The following is a 23,843-nucleotide window of genomic DNA, read 5'->3' on the forward strand; positions in this document are numbered from 1 at the left end:
TCAACAACTAAATTGTCAAGGACTGAGGGAAACCACAGTCATTCTTCCTCATTCCAATAAATAGTTTTCATTGACTACTATTTAAGGAATGGATTCAAAAATTTAATATATGTAGGCAAATGTTGGCTGTACAGTCAATTAATATCCACATGGAAGTTTTATGGAACTAAAATTAAAGCAAAAAGCAGCTTTGAAATCTGACTTCAGAATACAGGGGCTTATTTCCAGGCAGAATTTCTAACTTTATACACTTTTTTGGTGCATCTTCAGATGCTGAAACACCACCTCCTCAAAAGCAGACTCTAAACTGAAATTGAGGATTATGGGCAATTACTCTGAAGTTGCAACAAAGCATACATTTAGAGGACAAAGGGAAGCAAAACGTGTTTTCATAGATTTTGGCCCTGCTAAGTCAGAGTGCATTCTGACAGGAGATCAAACAATGGCAGAATTCTACCCACCAATTTAAAATTCTAACGAAAAATAACACAAAAAGAAAATCTAATTAATCTGATGATCATCCTACTGGATGAAACATCAAAATTCACTTCATTTTACTCCTTTATTATCATATCTATTATGACTTTGAACTTAATGTTTAACTAATTATTTTTTCTTTCTAAGAAGATATGGAAACATCAAGCCTTTCCAAGCTAAGCATTGCAGATATTCAAATTAGTTCTGGTTCTGAAAGCAATTTCTCCATGACTGCATGAAGCTCTGCACTTGCTAATTTCATTGCCAATGATCAGGGTAAGTTATCCTCCATGAGCCATCTTGCTGTAGGTAAATTAATTTCAGAATATAAACTTGCTTATTAAATAATTAGCTCAGGTATCTCTAAGCTGCAGGTTGCAGCACAGTTATAATTCAGTCTTAACTGAAAGTTTTCCCGCCAACATACTACAACTGTTGTAAAACAATTACATAGTCCAAGCATAGATTATATAGCGTTATGACTGTGAAGACTGGTTAGCAGCGGGACAGGGAGGGGAGAAACTACTGAGGATGTTTATCCTTTTATGAATATCTAAATTTTACTCTTCTAAGGAGAAAATTAAATTTCATTCAAAGCTGCTTTAGAGAATAAGAATTAATGATCACTATTTTATACCATTTACAAATAAAATCATACAGAAACTGAAATCTGCATAATGCCACCTTACCTTATACAACTGTAGTGTTTGAAAGTGCTGGCAGCTTTCTGGCATTCCAAGCACAGCTGAATAGCTCCTGGATAGTCCTCTTCCTTAGGATAAAATACAATGGAAAGCCAATTTGGCTTTTGAAGGAAACACTGCAACACCCATTTTAGCTTACATGCTTATGTATAAACATTAAGAACAAAATATTTTGCCTCTCATATCTATACAGTAAGGTTAAAGGAAATTAATCACTGTCTATTGCAGAACTTAATGTGCAACCAGTTTAGAAATAGAACACCTGAAAACATTATGTATTACATTACTTTAATCAAATGACTTGCTGGTTTTTTGTCTTATGCATTCATACAAAACATATCAAAGTTTTTATTACAAAACAACTAACATCTTCCCTGTTAACTTCCAAACCTTTGTTAATACAATACGATCTATTCACGAACAAGAAAAGAGGTAAGTTCAGGCACTGTCAGGCTGTTGCCATAGTTTACAAACCTGAAAAGAGACAATGGAGACACTCCAACATTATGCCCAAATATACACTATTTAATTTGACACATTATATAGCTAATTGGAAGTGAATTTAAAGACAACTGTCTCACATAAGGCCACAGGACAAAAAGAACATACTTCAGAAGAAAAATCTGGAAATATTGTGTTAATTTATAATAATATCCAATAGGTAGACAGATCAATCAGGAAGTACACAGGATGCCAGGACAAAACTGGAACAAAAAGATACACACAAAAATGTAAATCCCCAGCATCTTGCCAACAGAAATGGGCAGTGCCTTGGGTATAACTACTAGCCAGAAAGGCTCTTTAAGGCAGGAAAACCCTCCCTAATACCTAAAAGCTTCCCTTTTCTGTCCTAATTACATCTGTTATACTACATGTTACAGAGAGCTCAAATGCAAAGCTGTTACTGGGATTTCAAAGTCATTGATTGAAGAGTAAAAACACAAGGGCAATTTATATTCAGCTATTATCATAAAAGAGTTTCTGAAATGAAATTCATTTTAACAGCAGCATTCTAATGCGGATCAAGTTTAGCTAAAAACACACAAAAAAAACCCGAACACATTATCAATTAGATGAAAACAGAACAGTACATTGGTCTAAAATGATTGCTGCATTTACAGCTCTTTGCATCCTTCTCCACTGAAAAGCTGGCACTTGTTCCAAGAAGTCTAACAGCTCTGATAAGAAAGCCTGCTTGCATAACATACATGACTAATATATTCCAGATGCAGCTCACCCTCGTAAGTTATTATAGCTTCATGTCTGGTCTTTTTTTAATTGGGAACCCTATCCAAATGTTCCTCTGTGAATGGCTACTAATAGCTCTCATGCATATTCCAAGCTTCTAACTTCTTATTGGACTAAAGACAAGAAATTGGCCAATATCTGGGATACCTTAGTGGGAGCAGACACTGAGCACAGCTCTAAAACGGCACTTTGCCAGCCCTCAATGTTTACGAATCACTGGCCAGTTATGATAATCAGACATTAGTGTCTGTGTGTGAACGCAACACCCACACCTCTGTCTCAAGACAACTCCTACCAGTAGACAGTGAAGAGCTGATTTCCTGTGCAACAAAATACAGTACAGAAATGAAAGCTTAATCATTGTACAGGACTTACTGAGCAGAAGGCAATGTTTATGTAGCCTGTAAATTAATACATTCTTACTTGGTAAAGAATAAGAAAGTGTACTGAGACAAGGTATATTACCCAAGATGGAATTAAACTCAAAGAATCTTAAGAGTTACAATTATTAAGACTCAATTTCCAAATTTAGTATCTATGTATTATCGTAATGATGTTCCATCCAGTATTAGTTGTAAATATTTGGCAAAGTAGCAAGCCAAAATTGTTACACTGCATGATTAAAATATAGCTGTCAATAAAATCCTGAAGCTGTTTTTCATACAATTAATCACCTTAAGACAAGATCTTCTTTTTGCTCTGTGTGGTGCCTACTGCATTTTTAGGCAGTATATATACTGTATCAGTAAAACTCTCAGTGTCATGGCCTGCATGCTGCATTGTTTTCTACAACTGACTATTTAAAAGCCAATCCAACGAATACGGAGAGAAGCTACTACACTTACAAATAAAGTACTAAATAGGGAGCCCATATATAAATCTGTACAGTAATATACCAGTAGAAGTACTTTATTTAGACCCAGCATATCAACTCTCAGCTAATCTCACGTTAATTTTTTCTTCCAAATATCAAGCTAAGGCCAGAGAAGAAGTGTAAATTGAGGGCAGGGAGGGGAATGAAGACTCCATAGCACTCTTACTGAACTAACTCAAGCCTCTGTGCCCAGATCTAAAAGCAGGACTGAGTCTTTGAAAGAATATACTCCCCCCAGCCGGCAGAGGGGCTATCTAATTTGATATGAAGTATTTCTCACAACATTCAAAAAAAGAATATTTTTTATTTCACCACCTGCACACACCCATAGCCTGTTTGCAAGAGGAAGGAAAGAAGAGACAAAATTAAGGTGTCTGACAAAATTAGACTTATAATAGCTTCAAAATATAATAGTCTGGCAGGGACTTACCTCCAACATCTCACTCAAACGCACATCAGTTCTTTGCTAAAAAATAAAAAAATAAATTAAAAAAACAGTGATAACTACAAAGAAATTAAGAAGAATATTTTGCCATTGAACAAAAACAACTGTGCCTACCAGTGTTTTTATTGTTCTCAGAGACTTTAGCAGTCCAATAAGCAACTGTCGTTTCCTCTGATTTGCAAGAAGCCCCAAACTAGTTTGTGTGAAGCCTTCCTTTGCTATATTCAGGTGTCTGCAAAAGTTAAAATGAACATAATCTTCTAGAATTTATTAGGAATAAGTTCTAACAAGTCCATCAAAACACACGCTAAAAAATAAGATTGTCAGCATTGTTTGGGAAACCCTGAAACTGAGATGATACCAACAGACTACTAAGAAGGTATGCTTTCCCTTCCACAGAACTTGTCTGTGGATCAGTGGTGTATCTCAAAAGGTTCCTATTTTAAAGAGAATGTCCAATTGAAAAAGCGAGAGCTGCTGAGAGAAAGCAGCTGGTATTTGTTTCAGTATCTTTAACTACTATTGCTAATTCCATTCAGCACATAAATAGGAAATATCATCATCAAGCAAACTTCCTGGGTTTACAGATATCTTCTTAAGTACTTTTTCCCCCTTTCAATCTTCACCATTACTTAAGCAAGATACCTTCTTCCATTTGTGCAAATAACAGCTGCTAACTGAAGGCCGGTCTGCAATGATGTAACACGTTCAAGTTCCTACACAGAGACAACACATTAAATAAATAAACAAGTTAAAGTTGTGCTACACACCTGCAAAGACCAGTGATTAGTAGGTTTCTCATAAGATGTTATGACAACTTTGTAGACTTACTTTATATATCATTTGTTTCATCATTTTATATTGTGCTGGTGGGGGAGTGAGCGAGTGACTGTGTGGGGCTGACTCGCCGACTAAACCACGACATATATATACTATGCACTAGAATGTAACATTAATATCTTTTAAAACTATCTTTCAAAATACAATTCCCTCTTGAAGAAAGATACTTGAAATCCATTTTCATTGCAGTGGGACCCTCCACATTTATATACCATACATTTAGCCTAAGATTCTGTACACCATTAATGCACCACAGCAGAATGATTAAAGCTTCAGGGAAGTCAAAAAACGGTTTAATTTGCATTAAATATGCCAGAGAGCAGCAAAACAACAACAAAAAAAAAACCCAAACAAATTAAAAAAAAAAACCACAAAAAACCCTCAACCAAACCAAACCCCATGTTTCACACAGCGTTTTCTTGTTTAGAAGCACTTGCGTTCTACCAATTTAATAGATGCCAGTTCATAATGAATGCTAATTGTACCCTGTTGAATTTCAGCTGAAAACTCTTCAGCACAGGTGACCTGAATCTAGCTTGATTTTGACTTTGTGAAGTGCCTAGCATTATCTCAACTCCTTTAAAAATATAAAATTTTTAATATCCCTATTAGGCTTTATTTTGATCGGAACAGCACTGCAGAAAAGTGAACGCTCTCCCCATGCTAAAGAAAAAAAAAAAAACCTTTTGTTTTAAATAATGCTCATCATTTCAAAACCTATCAAATGCTTTCCGTGGGGAGAAAGGAGACTCACTTTGAAAACTAATCTAATTTTAAAGATATGACTAGGAAAAACAAGTTTAAAATTTAGTTCAGTTTAAGATCAGCTCCTGGTCAGCCTCCAAAGACACAAGTAAATCTGACCAATCACTGAGCTGCATCTTTCACCAAGAACAGTTCCTCCTTTACGTTACCAACATTGCTTTTGGAAAAATGACAGCCTAGTTGCTGCTGTGCATAATATCTTAAGAAACCAAATTCAAAGATTACTTCTCTCAGTACCTACTTCTCAATAAAAACATACTTTGCAAATGTCAGAGCTGTTCAAAAGTCCATTGTTCCCTTTTTCATGAGGAAACACATACAATAAGGAGCAACTCAATTCCAGTCTTGCCTCTTGAAAAGATTCTGTAAAATCTCTCCTTTGGACATGACTGGATGGAGGGCCACAGGGAGAAAGTGCAGCCTAATGGTCCCAGAGAGGGAGTCTTCTGTCCAGCATTTAGGACTGGATACATTTTTTTCTCTTCTCAGTGACAACCTTCCATGCATCAGTAGTTCCTAAGGCATGCCTTTCCTTCTGAGAAGGGAAAACTATAAACCCCTTCCCTTGTGCCTGTGCCATGCCTCTCTCAGCGCGTAGCAGTGCCTGCTAGTCCAGTACTTCATACTAGGAGTGGGGTACAAATCATGACTTCCCCACACTTTCCTTTGCACAGTGGAAACAATGTGTCCAGGAGACAGCGTAAACTCCATTTCTACTTCTTCTAATGACCAGTTACTGTAACTGGAGCTGCCATTCTGAAGTACCCACAGCACAGCAGCAGGTTCACTTCATGAGTCAGTGGGAAAGTGAGTCCTATGATGCCCACCAGAAATGTCTGAGAAGTCTACTGACAAGAATAACTCTGTGCAAGCCTGTGCTCATAACTAACACTGAAATATTACTGACTTAATCAGGCAAATGCACATTTGAGATACGTTTTTAAAGATTCTTACTGGCACAATGCATTTTTAACTGTCCCTTTGGAACATCTGAAAGAACTCCTTGGTATACAGCACATGCACCTCACTAAGATGTTGCTGGGATAAGAATATTAACATTGCACAGCAAAATGCAAGAATCACATTCTCCAAAGTGATATTATGCATTGAGAGGGGGTTTTAAAAGTGAAGCTGCTGGGTTCAGAAAAAGCAGCACTCGCTCAACAATATCAGTTCTGAACATGCACAACAGCAAAACTATACTAGAATGATTTGATACCATACAATTACCCTTTCTGCCCCTCTTCACACTATCTTAAAGACTCGACCACTGTAGCACTTACCCAGCCACCTTCTGCAAAAGCCTCCCACCTGACTTCTTTAACTAAAACTGAAATAATATTGCCATTACAGCTTTTTTCTACCACAAGCTATTGCAGGAGATGATGCAAGCAATGCTCACACCCCCCTGCCCCATTTTTCTTTAAACAGCAGCACTCCTCCTTCCACCCAGCAAAATGCCACAGCACAGACGGGACACTCAGAAGGTCACTAAGGCTCCATGTGTGGGCCATGAGTGCAAGTGAGCAGAAGAGGAAGTTGTGCCCTCTGGATGAGAGCAGAAAATAACTCCAGCTCCATGACAACTACCATGGGTTAACACCCAGGAGGTACAAGCACTAGCCTGCTGCAGCAGTGCATCAGCTGAGAAGCAGGAGACAAGGAAGGGAGGAACGGAACACGAAGAAGGTCATGAGGAAGGAGCGGAGAGAAGAAAGGAAAGAAGAAAAAAAGAAGAAAGAAAAAAAGAACACTTCTACCATCAAATGCAGCCACCACTCCCTCCCACACTCTCCCCAGCTTCCTGACCAAAATGAGAATTGCCGTAATCACTGATATGACAACACTTGCGCAAGGTGCTGTACACACACAGAATTATCCACCACAGGATAATTCTCAAGCTACTTTGATAACAATCCCAAGTTTTCACTTTGCAGAATTCCTGCTGTCATTTCCTGGAAAGATCACATAAAATCAGGCAGAGCTGACCAAATGTATTGGGGCATTACTAAAAATAAATGCTAGAAAGAAACCATCTTCTCTTTATAGAATCATTATGACAGCTATTCCAATTATGTTTTGGAAGCAAGGAGAGAAGCCATGCCAATATTCTACTGCAAGTGGCTAAAGCGGTTTTGTTTTGTTTTGCTCTCAGAGATCTTTGATATGTTGAGGCTCTATTCCAGCTCAACCTCTTAGATGCTTTCTTCTCACAGCTGCCTGAGCTAGTGGCAGGTTTCTGGATAAGCGCTCTTCAGAAAGGTCATTGCTGTTTTCTCTTATGGAAAAAAGATCTGAAACCATTCCTAAACACAGGCACTGAAGAAGCTCCTGTTCAAGTCCATTAAAGGTATTAGTCAAGCCTGTGAATTCATGTTTTCAGAAAGCATTCTTAAAATGGTCATATGCCAAAGCCTTTATTATCCTAAGGGCTCAGTACGCCCTTAGCATCTCTACTAACAAATTACTATATTTAATCCCCAATTAAACAAGAGCAGCATTAGAACAGCACAAAATTGAGTCGTTTACTCTTAAAAAGTGACTGTAAGTTGTCTTACCTGAACATATGCAGGCTGTTTTTCAAGAATCAAGTCTGCAACTTTCTTAGATACCTTAAAAAAAAGAATGTTACATGTGATACATGGCAATCTCAATTAAATAGGCCATCCCTCTACTGAAGTTCTACAAGTTTGTGATTCTGGATCATTTAGTTCTGTAGTTTTCAAATTTATTAATATGTATGCCACACCAAGGTAAAAAATCCTAAAAATTATAATCAGCTTTCCTTAAGAGCAAGACAAGAAAAATGTTTACAGTTCCATCTAGGAATTACTGGGCATTTTTAAATTAATCCCTTACCTCTTTGCTTGTTAAGGAACACACTAGAATAGAAAAAAAGAAATAATATGGGACACCCCAACTGCTTACATTCTGCTTGTGGTACTGCTAGAGTACAAATTTAAGTTAACCATCTACCATGGAGATCTAAGAAAGCCACAAGGATACCTACCTTTCAGAATGAAGATGTATTAAATAAAATCTGTGTCAAAATGAATATGCACACTGTACCCTTTCTTTAGCACACAGAACATGCATATTTTAAAATTTTCCTCCATTGCTCTGAACTAACAGTAAGTGGAATGCTAGTAAGAACTGCTGAATTTAAAATTTACTGAATTTAAAAATGGGCACTGCTACCTTGATCAGTCTCTTCTGCCCAAAAAAAAAAAATTTCCAACACTAACAGTCATAAAAACACAAGCTTCAGAATAGTGTTCTGTTTTGTTTTTCAGCAGGAACTACAAATATTTAAAAGAAGAAACAGTTTCAAACATGACAAAGAAATTGCCTGTATTGCTCTATATTCTTCTTCGGGAACAATACTCCCAAAAATAAAGCTAAAACAAAACTGGCTACCACTGTCAGCCAGCCCACAATGCACTACTGGGAAATATATAAAAATCTCCTCATCATTCTTTGACTGCGTAGTCAAACATAGCACAAAGTTGGGATCTTCAGTCAGCGTTCCTGCAACAAACATACCGTGGCTCCAGCAGGTCTGTTCCCATACTCTGGAAGAGCACCTGCACACAAATGGTGTTCAAAGTACTCCGATATCATCGGCTGGCAACCTGGACAAGGGACATATGTCTAGCTATTTAGCTTTCTAGGAAAGCTATCTAGCTTTCCTCCTTCCACATTAACAAACAGCCAGAATCATCAAAGAATTTTAAACCCTCTTAAATAAAGCTTTCTTCTGCAGGACAGCAAAAGAACCACTCCAGAGCAGGGCGGAGGCAGGAAAGGATGTTATCAGGCCAAAAGCTCCACAAGCCTACATGACCTTGGGGCTCTAAAGAAGTTTTGTTCTCTGCACAGGCTAAATCCTGAGAAATTTTCACCTCCCTTTTCCAACTTGTTCTTTCCACTAGCCTTGTGCCTGTAAAAAAATTTAGGACAGGGATATACCTGCTAGTTATGCATTCCCCTACTACAGATCTAACAGTTTGATTCTTCACTGTTGAAGGGATTCATCAAGCAGTACACATGAATAAAAGATGGGTTTCATTTTCAGTTTTCACTCTGCTATTTGTTTTGCAAGTTCTCAGTTACCCTTGACTAACAACAATCTCAACACTGTCAAGCATCTGCCACAGTGATATCTTTTTTTTTTTCTCTTTCCCTGAACACAGTGACACTACGCTTCTGAGCTTCCAAGCTGTTCTCTTTCTTTTAGATGAGCAATACTATCCGAGGTTATTAATTTCCAAATTGTCCCACCCGTTTTGGCATCTTCTGTACAATTGTGTTGATTCATTTTTTAGTTCTTAACTTTTGGAATCCAGAATTGCAATTGCTAGCAACGAACGTGGCTGGAGTTATCAATGCATACAAACAAGAACATTCTTTGAGGGGACCAAACAATTTTCTCTTTCCTATTCACATGAGGAAAATATATTTCATCTCCTGAAGAAAAAAAAGATACAGATGAAGGTAACAGTCTACTAATTAAAATGAAGCCAAAAAGCCTCCTAATTCATTTTTCCTGTACCAAGATGATTAGTCAAATTAAAGCTGTCACAACACACATACTAAAGAAGTCTTGAGTGAGCTGGAATCCATCCAATGGAATGGAAAACTGTAATAGAGAAACTACGGAAAATACAGTCTATAGTGACCTCGAAAACAAAGGCAGGACCAAAATCAGCTGTGCAAAAGCAGATGGTAACAGTCAGAAGTGAAATATCAGAGCTCTGCTACCTATAATTCACACTCATTTCAGTGATTTGTGTTAGAGAAATTTAGAAGTTGGAATTATCTCTAAATCACTAATGTGAAATCCTACGGCAGCTATAGATACAGGTACTGAAATGAAAAAGGCAGTATTTAGGCTTTTTCAAAAGTAGAGGTATTGTGTGATCTGTCAACAGATGTTGCGAGTTCTCTACCTAATAATCTATTCACCATAAACTTTAAGATACTTTTAGGACTGAACTAACAATGTACAACATTCCACGGTACTGTCTTCTGTGAAGGACACTAATGTCTTTTAAGACAGTGATCTACATGATGTATCATAAAACAAATGGACAATAATTGAGACAGGAGAAGAAAACATGCAATGGTCTCACACTCCACCTGGAAATATGACACAAGGACATGATATACAACATACAAGAAATTTTAGCAGCTTGGAACATGCCCAAGGAGGAAAACAAACCCAAGCAACAATTCCTTTCTACAGCAGAATCACATTTAGACTAGATTACAGAAGATACAAGAAAGCCCTAATCCTGACTGTGGGGATGGTGGGGGAGGAATTCAACACATTTCTTGTCAGAAGTTCCAGCTTGAGAGTTTTTGTTTGTTCGTTTTCTAAAAGAAAGACATATCCAGGCCGTTTTCCCTGGAAGCCTTGTGCTCAGTTCTCAGCCCTATTATTCATTAGCTCCATGCACCTTCCAGTTCACATGTTTCAGCAGCAGCCGTGCACTGAAACTAACTCCCCTAGCTGCAGCTGGTTCCCACCATGCAGGCAGAATGGCCAAGACATTGATAACAGGTGTTAGGATTATCCAGCATCTCTCACTGAAGTTGTCTCTCAGCCCTGCATGTATTTCCTTGCAAAACTAGGTCACCACCACATACCCCCTTAAACTGTGGGGGAAAAAAAAACACCAACTAAACAAAAAAAAAAAAAAAAACAAAAACACCCAAGCAAACAAAAAACAAACCACCACCACTAAACAACCACAAAACTAAAAACCAACACACACTTTGAACTTCTTTCTTTATACCCCTTAGTGAGAGACATGGCATATTCATTTGCTCAACTTCTCACTAATACTTTACAGAATTTCATAGGTCTGTTCTGGGAAAAGCAGTCTGAGGCAGAAGACGTATTGTTAATGATCCAATATTCTACTTCTGTACATTTCATTCATTTAAAGACATAAATTAAGATTATTACTGTTACTTTACTTGCAGATACTCTCCAAATGCCACAGTTAATACATTCGTTCCCTCTACCATATTATTTATCTTTAAAAGAGCAATGAATCAGCAATTTTAAAAGCCTGAAATGTAACAAGTACTTTTCAGAAGGTGCAACTCCGATTTCCCCCCATTAAATTATAATTATTACTAATTGTTACATTTAATTTGTTTTATCATGTAATAACTCTGTACCACTATTCACTAGAAACCCTTCTGGACAATTAACAAATTGGCAAATGAAAAATAAGAGAAAATAGCGACTCCAAGGAAAGAGTTTTCAAAACATTTTGGTTTACCTTGCCAGAAATCCTTAAAAAAAAGAGATACTACCACAATATTCAGCGCTATGCTGAACATTAGTTTTCTTGCAATACACATGAAAAGCTGAACATTCGGAAAATCAGCTTCTAAAGGATTAGTTAGCACATCTGCTCCTTGTTACAACACTTATCACCAAGATTTACTTCCATGATTTCATGTGATTACATGATTTACTGATATGATTTTCCACTATAAAAGCACACTATGTAACATTAAAAGAAAAAATGCTTAATATCTAATCTGTTTAAGAAATCAAAACTTTTTCAGTTGCACTTCTGGCTATACTTACAGACAATAAAACAAATTGCCTGAAGGTACAGAGGAAACAACTTTACTTACAGCAGCTTGCTGTTGTTTTAATTTGTCTCTGTACTCTTCCAATTCTTGAAGACTAAGTACTGGAGGAAGCCTCTGCATGTAAACAACAAATTAAATTCAGTGAGACATTAAAAGATGTTAAATACACGTGTAATATTAACTAACCAATCAATTCCATTAAAAAAAACATTCTTATTGTTTCTGCAATCTAATTTGCAGAATTAATCCATTATTTCAAATGATGGTACTGAAATAAATCAGTGTTAGGATAAACAATGTATTATAATTACATCGTATAATACCATAATTACCTCAAAGTCACCTTATTTTAAGCCATATATGTCTACTTGCAACCCCCTTAATCATTGAAAACTATTATGTCTCAGTTTGCTAAAAAAATACCCAAATATAGAACGGATTTTTTCTTCCCTCCAATTATTTTTACTTTTTCACAATAGTTTAAATTATGAAATGCCTGTTAGCGCAACTGTTATTAATTCCACCACATTAAAAAAAGAGACTCCATACCAATACTATATGCTAGAAGCACCTCACAAACGCAAGAGGAGGCAGGAGAGTACACTTTTGCATTAATGTAAGATATAAGAAACAAAACAAAAAATAGCTCATTGAAACAAGCATACTTTTGACCCTCATTTCTTTTATATACTGTCTTTTAGGAAAACAACTTACCTCTAACTCGTACTTCACAATATCAAAGGAATCATTGGAAAAATAAACTTCTTCAATGCTGTTAATTATTTCTTGCTGAGCTTGAGGATCAGTTGGTTCTTCACGTAGTTCTCTGAGCTCCTCCTTCACAAAATAAAAAAGGATTTCCATGATGTAATACCACATCCTAACAAGAACAATATTTTACCAAAACAAATATTTTTCAAAAGCCATTTACAACACTAGTTGTAAACAAGAAGCAATGGCAAAGAACAGAAAGATCCGTATGCTGCAGCTTGTTCTTACCATTACCAACAGCAAGATACTTAAAACTTTTCAAAGAATAATGTGCAGACTTCAATGTTGCAGATCACTTTAATGTTTCTTCATCAATATATTTGTGGCACAAATGCATGTTGACTCCAGTTTTTTTCCTACTGAAGTTTAGAAATTCTCATAATAAAATAAAAATATATTGGCAGGGTATTTGTCCAGAAGCAAAAAAAAAAGGCCACAAAAAGGTTAACAAATCAAACCTGAGTTTTTTAAAACCAGAAGAACTGTCTTTGTAAACAAAGTAGACAGTGTCATGTCACTACAAACATATAACTTTTCAATTCAGCCCTCAGAATTCACTTTAGGAAAGTCACGCCATTAAACACTTGAATTTTTTACAGGCAAAACCAGAACAAATCTGCCTTCTTTGCACAAAATTAACAGATTTCATATTTTTCTCCAACGAGTACGTGGTCTAAGCAGAGATGCACTGTCAGCTTTATGAAAACTAATATTCAAGTGGTAAGCATCCCCTTCCTTGCTGTCACTATTTCCATGGAAAGTCTTCTCAACAACCCAGCTGCTTCCACTGGTCACAAGAAAGGACTGAGCCTGAACCTTCTCTTCCCCTCCTATAGTGAACATTTCAACTACTAATAGCCCTCTCCTGGAGACTGTTCCCACTGAAGAAATTAAAATCATTATCAGACACTCAGAAGGGAGAAGTGTCAGGATACTCCTTCACCAAAAATCAAGATAAAACAGATCAAGTTGCCCGATACTGGAATTTAAGCCTGGTGAAGCGAACCAGGGGACTGAAGTGTCCTGTAAAGATCTCAAGCCTCCCAACAACGCTACAGTGCGCTACAGTACAATGTTACAGTGCGATAAGGTGCCAGGATTTTCATCACCGAGAGCTCAAGGGCTTATCTCGCTGGCTAGAGGCATCAGATTTTAGATTAATTGACTCAGTAACCATTAACTCACTTATTTTGAACATCAATTGAAATAAGGTCAACGTGTATATGTTATGAGGCAAAGCGACACTTTTAAATACACAATTGGAGACAGCCAAGGGGTAACAAGTGAACTGTTTGGAAAAGCATGAGAAGGAGCCGCTGCTCCTCTAAAATACCTCTGGCAGGAAAACGAAAAAAGAAAAAGGGAGGGGGAGCGGCAACGGCTCTGGTAGAAGGGGCAGGAACCCCTCGGCGACATGAGCAGGCACAACCGAGGCCGAAGGAGAGGGCGGCCGGGACACCGCCCCGCCGCAGGCCGCTCTGCCCCCGGCCTCAGGCCCGGCCCAAGCCGCCGCCCCCGGCCTCAGGCCCGGCCCAAGCCGCGGCGCGGTGCTGGGCCGCCACCCGCTGGAGCGCGGACGAAGCCGCAGCTGTAAGGCAGCTTCGAGCCGAGACGGCGCGGAGGGTACCCCGGAGACAAGCCATCCGAGAGCCACTTTCTTGCTCTCCCGTGCGGCCCTGAGGGGCTCAGACCTCCACAGACTGAAACCGCCCGACCCAGCCGCCGCCACCAGCGCTTCCCGGCGGCGGCCGGCTGACCTGCGGCGAGGCGGGGAGACCTGCCTCGCACCTCGGGTCATGCACCCACACCAGGCCGTGCATGGGAAAGCAGGGACGAAGGGAGTGCACCGATAGACATGTGGGAAGTAAGGAAATACTACACATAAATAAAAATATGACAACAATAAATAACAAAGCAAGATTATGCTATTTAGACAAACTCTTAAGAACAGGTTTTGAGCACAGTCCCGCTCTTAGCGAACACCAGTCCACAATGCCACGTGATCACCTTGCTCAAAGGCAAAGGCTGGTTTAGTGACGTGGCCTTGACAGCAGACGGTACCAGCAGGACAGGTTTGCAGGGAAAGAGCCTGTGGCACCCCACTGGCACTGAAGAGACAGCCAGGACTCCACACAGGCAGGCCTGTCCCTTCAGCTCTGGCCACACAATTCACCCAGCAGCAATGCATTTCCACCTCACGTTTCAGCTTTACTAAGAGCATGAGAAACAGAGCAGACGAGGGCAGGTTACGTGGGATGAGAATGAAAAGATTCTTGAAAAATAGTCCCTTTAGAGTCTGTTTCAATTTTTTACTCCATGGTTTTGAAGTTTCCATCACATGAGAGTGCATGGATTGGCAGAGGACACACACATTCAGATACAGCGGCATACTGCTCTTGCAATAATTTCATATATATAGCAATGAGTCTATTATCTAATGGTATGTATTCCTGTCCTTTAAAACAAACAAAAAAATATTTCCCTCTACACTCCCTAATAAATGGCAGCTTTATGCTGTAACATCCCTCTATAAATCAGCTTAACATCTTATAGTACCTTGAGTTTCAGCTATCTGAAATTAAGATTAAAAATTATCCAAGACAGGCAACAGTGTCAGCTTAATTTGTCCACCAAACCACTGCAAATGGAATCATCTAATTTATCATCTGGTATGTGGCTACAAGTTCCTGCACGGTCATTTGTTAAAAGGAAAAAGAAGAAAAGGTAATCCTAAGAGGAAACCTTTAGGATCATTTGAATTTCTAGACTATTGATGTCTTGTCATATTGGTGAAATGATATGTCAATGCCATAGGTCAATGGTGACCGACATCCCCTGAAGATATATTAAGAAAGCCATTGGAGAGAAATATTCTGGATTTAGAGCCACATGATAATAATTTGGGAAGGTTGTTTTTAATATTAGCATTTCAATGAGATCTAATGAATGACCTTTCTGTGGTCTTTGTAGAGGACCACAATTTTCAACACAAAAGTAAAGCTGATCTTGATGTGGCTAGGAAAATTACTAAGAAACCATTTTAGCCTGTCTGAGAAAGATTGTTCATCACAGAATCACAGAATGACAGGGGTTGGAAGGGACCTCTGGAGATCATCTCGTCCAAAGCCCCTGCTTGAGCAGGCACACCCAGAGCAGGGGGCACAGGACTGTGTCCAGGCGGGTTTTGCAGATTTCCAGAGAGGGAGACTCCACAACCTCCCTGGGCAGCCTTTTCCACTGCTCTGTCACCCTCACAGTGAAGAAGTTTTTCCTCATATTGAGGTGGAACTTCCTGTGTTCCAACTTGTGCCCATCGCCCCTTATCCTGTCATTGGGGACCACTGAAAATGGTCTGGCCCCATCCTCGTGACACCCACCCTTTAGACGTTCATCTCAGTGTTTTTCACCAAAACACTACCTAGGAAAATGTTTATTAAATGGACTGTGTTTTCTTTGTCCTGTTCATTCTTTCTAGAAAAGCAGTCTAGTGACAATAACTCTCCAGAATAAACTAAACCTCTCATATAAATTACACTGTCTGCCACCAGACTGTGCCATGATGAACTGCAGCTTGCAGTGCATCATGCTCCACTAGTTTCAAATAACTAACATGCTCAAGGCCAATCTATTACTCACCACAAGGAAGCACATGTCCTTGGCTAAATTTTATTTGCTGATATTCAATCTTCCTCATCCCTTCAGTTAGAGATACAAAAAAATGTTACTAATATACATATGAAGCCTATAGCTTAAGGGGCCTCAGGGAAGGCCAGATTTAGCACTGTGGAGCTAGTATTCACACACTTTGCAGAGGTAGAGAGAGGAGTTCTATTTAAACCCTCAAGGCACTTTTCCACCCCAAAACTCTTCTAACTATTGCTGCTTAAATATCTGCCTTTAAATAAAAGTCAACATTAAAACACATTTGTCTGTAAATTTTACATAAATTTTATGTAAATTCAGCAATTCCAAGGGCTATTCTGAATAATAAAAAACTATAAAAAATTTGGACAGAGGGAATCATATATGACAGTCATGCAGAGAACTTCACCATTGCTAAACTGAATCAATTAGATACACAGGAGATCAGGAAGAGCAGCACATTGGCAAGGTGGACCCCACAGTACTCATTTCAGTCCACCTGCCCAGGCTAATACACACATTCAGCAGCAGGAACTCTCCAAGCAATAATGGCCAACCCAGCCATCTAAGATGCTGTTTCATGGGCTACTCATTTTTCCAGTTTTGTTCAGCGAGAGACTTCACCTCCTACATAAAACTTGCATCATTTGTGGTGCCAAATGTACCTTTTTTTTTTTTGCCAGTACTTTGGATCATAATTTCATGGAAAGGCAATTTGTCCTGTCAAACATACTTCCTTTCAGGTTATGATTACTGCAACCCTAAGCAGCAGGTCTCTCTACCATAATGCCCCCTAAATAGATCAGTGAAAGACAGCTTCTGGGGAGAGAAAGGATAAAGAAATTTAAAAAAAAACCAACCAACAACCCTATCTGTCTGTCAGCTTTGCATACTTGAAGAAGCCATTGCTAAATAAAACGCAGTGTTTGCATCCACACACTTCTCATACCACCTTGTCTTCCTGTTCTACGGAAGTAGAAATTTACAGGTCTAGGAGCCTGTGGCAATTCCTTGAAATATATTTTGGAAGAGTCATTAGTCATTTCACTGCAGACTCACCTTAAATGCAGTTCAGCAAGTTTTAGATGACTTACCCAGTTATTTCCCAGTACATCACACTCCCACGCTCCTTGTATTCTACACTGCCTGTAACACCAAAACCAATACTGCTCTGCTGAATGAAGCAAACACCTTCTGCATTCCAGTCGCTATCAACTGAAAGACTTGGGAAGTGAAGACATTGAAAAACGTTAACTGATACTACTCAGAGAAAAGAAAAAAATCTAAAAAGTTTCTAATTAGAAGCTGAAGGCCAGCAATAGTCTATGCACCTCCACACAGAGAGGGCCAGGGGCCAAGTCTGCATTGCACTCATTTGGGCACAGCCTGCCTCTCTTTGTCATGAGCCAAAACCACACCAATGAACACAATGTCAATTTATATCCCTCCATTCTGAACTTGGATAACACCTATGTTAAAAGTTAATCCCAAATACCAGGGTGAGGGCCCTGCTCAACAGATTCAATCAGCAGGTACATTGCAACATCCTACCATCATGAAATAAATAATGTATAAAAGTATTTTTATATATATGCACACTATCTTTTGCCTATATAAAAAGATATGTTTATGTATGTCCATAATGTGTGTATAACTATATCTACAAACTCACCTCAAAGCTTTTTTTTCCCTTTTTTTCCCCCCAGGTAATCCACAGCTAAGGAAGGCAGTCCCACAGGGAAGTTTGTGGTATCCCTTATCTTTCAGATGAAATGCCCCGAACCTTCTGATCTCTCCTTCAGTATGTATACAGAGTAGATATTAAAAAGCTCTCACTCTACCAAAACAAACATTGCACTGTGAAAACAATTCTCCTGATGGAGAGGACAACAAAACCTGATCCATAGAACAGATATCGGCCACACCACCCCTTCATGCACCTCTGAAAAGCACTCAGCTGCTGTTGGAGAAACAGAAACCCACACAAACTGAGAAAGCCACGCTTCTATATCTATAGGAAAAGCATTGAAAGTAAACTTTCAGTGCCGTTTACTACCATAAGCCACAAAGTCAACTAATATTTGTATATTGCGTATGAGCTGATTATCATCGAGATAAACATAACCTAATCCAAAGCCAACTCATTATTAAACCCACACACTTGCATTCAAGTGTACAAAATACCTACCTCGCCCTGTTGTGACAGAATCTACTAAACAAAACTGTTATCAGCTTGGGAAACAACAAAGCTAACAATAACAGAATGGTTCAATAAGAATTACAGTTCCCCAGGGCGATCAGGGGACACAGATGAGTTAAAGTGTCAAAAATTTTCGTATCAAAAAAGATATGAAATCCCTCTTCAGACAATTTTCTCTTCCAGAAATCCAGCCTTGCAGTTCAGATTTGCCTTATCTACAGACTGCATCACAGACTTAAACTTTTATGCGCTTACTTCTCTGTGCGACCGAGTTGGCAGCATGAGTCTGTATCACAACAGAAAGCAAAGCAAGTTTGCTGGTGATTGGCCTTCACATGATGATAAATTGAAATTTTTCAACATATTTGCAGAACTTATTGGAGTACTGGTTAATGTGAGTTCATACACTTGGAGGTATTCAGTAAAATATTCAGGTACAAAATCATTTCATCATTTAAAAATAAAAACCAAAAAGTTGAGGAGCACAGTCATCACTTTAGCATGCTTGCCAACAAGCCACCAGTCAGCAAACCAACAACTTTCAGATATCAAGACCCAAATGAATTTTGCTGCTTCCCTCCTCAGGGAATCAATGTCAACACATTCTTCTTCCTGTGCTCCATATTTCCCATTGGACTTCCAGTGTGACAGTCCCCCACTTCAAAAACATGTTTTGTCCTTAGAGTTAACATTATCCATCAGTGGCTTGTGCCCTTTCCAGTGATTCATGCTGGCTCTGCAGCCTTTCATTCTCTATACCTCTCTATAGCTTCAGCCCAGCTTTTGAAAATTTCAGTAACACTTGCCCTAATCAATCTGGAGACACCACTTTGACAGTGGAAGTGTGATGATGAAAGTGCAGCAACATAACCATTCTCTCATCAAAACAGTATTTGGTTGGTCAGCTTGAGACTTTTGTTACCCAAGATATAAACAAAAATAGTTAATAAAATGCAGCAGTGGAGAATAACGTATGCTTTCAAATAGCCACCTGCAACAGTATTTCGCTTTTCCTCATTGCCTTTAAAAATCTGCACCTTTTCTTTAGCCTTTACTTTTGCATTCAAAAGTGAACTCCCTTTACCAAACTCGCCCATTAATTTGAAAGAATTATTGAGAGGCATTAGCCTGAATTATCCAGCAAAGCTGCTTGATCCTGTAATTATAATGCAGTTCTGATTTGTGACATCAGTACATTGCCATGGCATTGAATATGGCTTCAGTTCAAAACAGGCACCAATATCCAAAAGCTCAATGACTTTCAAATTCTGTGCAGTACTGAAACGTGATCTCCTTGATGGATACTCATACCACAGACACAGACAACATATTCCGCCACCCCACCCTCCCACCCCCAAATTCCTCTTTTTAAGAAAGGGTATCTGCATTTATGCTTAAAGTGACAGGAGACATATGACACTGCCTCATCGATCTCTCATCATTTGAAAAGTAAAATACTACAATAAAGGTTTCAGCAAAGTTAAGGAGGCATGACAATATAAATCCTTCCTCTAAAAGAAAAGGGCTGGAAGTAAAGTTACCATGACAAATGGCTTGGGACCAGAGCCAGGAGTTAAACTGATCAAAACACAGTAGTTTTATTCAACATTCTCTTAGAATCATAGAATATCTCAAGTTGGAAGGAACCTACAAGGATCATCAAGTCCAACTTCCTGCTTCTCACAGGACTACCTAAAATTAAACGATATGATACAGAGCATCATTCAAGTAATCAGATAACCAGGCAAATTTACAACAGTTTAAAAGACTCAATACAGCCTGTTGAGAAGGTAAAAGTTAACTTAAGCTACTCAGAATCTAGTAGTTATTTTGACAACTACTCACCTGAAACATTTTGGAAGGAAAAACATATTAAAAGATTGAAAAATATAAAATTTTTATTCTGTGGCACAGAAGAGAATAATACTCTAATTTTATCAACTTCAAAAAAAGTAATCAGGTAGAAAGTTCTATGTCGATGTAATCTTGGCTTTTCAGGCACAGAATTCATAACTGCAACGAGATTCTGTTTGCAGAACAGTTGCAGATAATGTCCTCACATTACAAATGTTTGACATAAATGTATGAAAAAAACACAAATTATTGAGAGGTATTTGTTTACCCAGTGTTATTGATACAAGGTATAGGGTTACCAGTCACATAACATCTAACTATTATAGAATGGAAACCCAGCCAAGATACCCTACATGTAGTTTTACCTGGATAGTCAACTTGGCAAAAAAGACAGTTTGAAACTGGATGCTCAGTGGGTAGCAGAAATCTGCCGTTTTGAAATCTAAGCCATGGAGATGAGACGGTCCTTTCAGCATCTCCGCAACTGAATACATCTCTCTCTGAAATCAATATATTGGCCACTGTTTAACAGAGTATTATGTACCAATTCAGAGATTGTTACTTGATTTTTTAAATATACAATAACACTGATTTTCTGGTCTGCCTCAGCACAAGGAACATATTACATGTTATTTATACAGAGACAAAGAAACACAAGGGCTTTTTTTTCTTTGCTTTTTTTTTAACCTATTGTAAAATAAGGCATCCAAATTCAAGTCAGTAACTTAAATATTTCATTGGTTAAAGGGAAAGCCCAAATTAGGGGAAAATAACAAACAACATCCACAGCAAGTCTTGTGAATCATTCACTCAGATCAACTCAGATATAAGGAGCTGTCAAATATTGTGACAATTGTTCCCACACACCCAGACTATTCATCATCATTTCTGAGACAAGAGTGAGCTGGCATCGTTTCAGTAGTTAGACCCCAAAAAAGCCAAAAACCTATTATTATTCTAAAGCTGTAATGTTTAAAGCAGAACACAAAGTTAATGCTATTTGCTGAAGAGAACCCATGAAACTACGAAATATACTTACAGCACCAAAAGCATAAAGAGACTAAATATCAAGACTAGAACTATACATGCTACTCATACAGCATCTACTTCCCAAAGTAAAGCAAAAAAAAGGTACTTTTCTTTTTCCTTCTTTTTTTCTTTCTTTGTTCCAGCAGGAAACATAGATAATATTAAGATCAGCACCGAGTAACAACTCAAAAGTTCCAAGAAATAAATTTTAATGCAAGCTCATTCTGTCAGTGAACTGTTTTGCCTCACAGCTCACAGCTCTCCATCCTTTCCTGAAAATATTTTAAAAGATTTTCAGCAAGGAATAAAAGTGTCAAAAAGAACAGCAGCAAACCTGGTGCAAAAAAAAAAAAAAAGGAAATGAGTGTCATCTAACTATAAAATGAAAAACTAAACTGAAGGTGGTGGGAGTGGAGGGACTGTGTATCGTACCTTACTAGGAATCCGAAAGCTTTCGATAGGACTGAGGTCATGAACACTCTCCTGAGGACTTCTTAGACCCTTTAAAAGAATGTTAAAGTCAGTTAAGATTGATTACTTTATGTATCTTGCAATCAAACAGCACAAGTCTTACCTGGTGTTGAATATATACCTACAACTCCTTTAATAAATTACACTGACACAAGGCTGGATGGCTAACACTATTCTATAAGATCATTGGTGTATAAATTATGTTCCTCAAACATCTGAGCATTTCCAACTTTATGCTGCAATATGGACCTTTTCAGTACCATTCACTAACATTACCATCATAAAGTTCATTTACATCCTCCTCTCAACTTCCAGATCTTATTTTAAATTTAAAACGGCACATGTCAAAAAACCAAAACATACTTCATTCCACTAACTTAATGGTTTAACGGGATCAAGTAATTGAATTCAAGTTAAGTGCTACCTATTCTGTAGCAAAATTATATTATTTTTACTTGATGGCATATTTGTCTATTTACCATATAAGACTATTAGGACTGGTTTTCCTTACGCATAACTAAACTGAAAAAGATGCATAATCCACATGAGCTATTTCATATAATTATGACTTTTTAAAACATATAGCCACATAAATAGAATATGCTCTAGCAGACTGAAGCTTTGTACAGGAAGCATCAATTAACCAGCTGAGTACGCGTTTGCTGAATATCCAACACATTAGTGATTTTATGAAGCAATACCACAGCACATGCTGCTTAGCGCACTTTCTGCCAGCTGCCTAGGCAGAGGTGAATCTAACCATTCAAGTTTCAGATACGGTTCTGACTCCAGCTTCCCTTGAGACTTCAGGGTGTTCACGTGAGCCACGAGTTTCAGGCAGACTTCCCTCCTGCTCTTGTGGTCGATACTAACAGTACTGTTCCCAAGCCCCTTTCAGGCCCCGGGTACCTATGCTTCCTTTCAAACAGGACCCATGCAATTACTGTGCGAATTTATGATAATAAAAGTTTGTACTTATCCTTTGAAACTGACAAAATGTTTTACAAGTTCATCTCTTCTGTGGTAACTACTACATTTTACAATTGTTTCATCTTCCTAGGATGCAAAACCTCTTCATTTTGGTTTCAATTCTCAGATTTCCTTGTGCATTGTTTCAAATCATCCTCCCTTTCCAGTTACCACCACCGAAGGTGACTCACCTCTATGCATCAAAAATTCAAGGAAACAACCAGCCAAAGCAACTGCTGCATCTTCTCATACTTCACTTGAAATCCTCCGCACATCCTCTCAAAAATCTGCAGTACTAGCAGCTTATCTTCAGAAGCATTAAAAAGTTTCACTTATCAAATGCTAAATGGAACTTAATCCTACCCAAAGGCTGAAAATTGCATAAGTCACGTCATTTTCACATGATATTTCCACACTGGGCAGGCTTCCCACAACTCCTCTTAGTCAAGGTGAAAACTGACCATTTACCCTATACTGAAGGGGAGCAGAACGTTATTTTGGTTATTCAGCTTCCATGCTGATCTCCATTTTTAAGCCCTGTCTCCCGCATAAGCACCACAATTTTGAGGACAGGGTTTAGAAAAAAAGGCGAAGTTCAGTTTCTGACTTTCCCATAATTTTCTATAATTATCTAGACTATCTGATGTGGTGGCTGACTCAATCGATTTTTTTAAGTTGTCAAATTCAGACACACGGGCAAACAGGATTTGTTTTAGAGGTATTTCATTTAGTGAATGACTCGAAAGCTCTTCTAATGCGCTCCTTTAAAAGGCTTGCAACCTTAGAAATGCCGGTCCAAACGCAGACCAGATCTACCTAATCCTGGAGACGAGGGGTACAAAGCGCCGTGGGCTAGCAGAAACGCGCTAGCTACTCCAGCACACATTCCATATGCGCCCACCCGGGTACTTCCCCGGCGCCTCCACGGCCTCGCCTCCC

The 23,843-nt window shown here is 38.5% G+C and overlaps 1 protein-coding gene across 1 annotated transcript in view; it reads right to left on the reverse strand.

Annotated features, from left to right (window-relative positions):
- Positions 1–23,843, reverse strand: part of VPS50 (VPS50 subunit of EARP/GARPII complex) — a 97,652-nt gene that overhangs the window by 73,155 nt on the left and 654 nt on the right. Inside the window, exons 2-9 of the mRNA XM_064444614.1 lie at positions 21,897–21,965; positions 12,683–12,805; positions 12,011–12,082; positions 7,912–7,965; positions 4,394–4,464; positions 3,863–3,980; positions 3,734–3,769; positions 1,167–1,249 (exon numbers count right to left, since the gene is read on the reverse strand). Of these exons, the coding sequence (XP_064300684.1) occupies positions 1,167–1,249; positions 3,734–3,769; positions 3,863–3,980; positions 4,394–4,464; positions 7,912–7,965; positions 12,011–12,082; positions 12,683–12,805; positions 21,897–21,965 (626 nt within the window). The remainder of the gene's footprint in view (positions 1–1,166; positions 1,250–3,733; positions 3,770–3,862; positions 3,981–4,393; positions 4,465–7,911; positions 7,966–12,010; positions 12,083–12,682; positions 12,806–21,896; positions 21,966–23,843) is intronic.

Source organism: Phalacrocorax carbo, chromosome 2 (genome assembly GCF_963921805.1).
Source record: "Phalacrocorax carbo chromosome 2, bPhaCar2.1, whole genome shotgun sequence".
Lineage (NCBI taxonomy): Eukaryota > Metazoa > Chordata > Aves > Suliformes > Phalacrocoracidae > Phalacrocorax > Phalacrocorax carbo.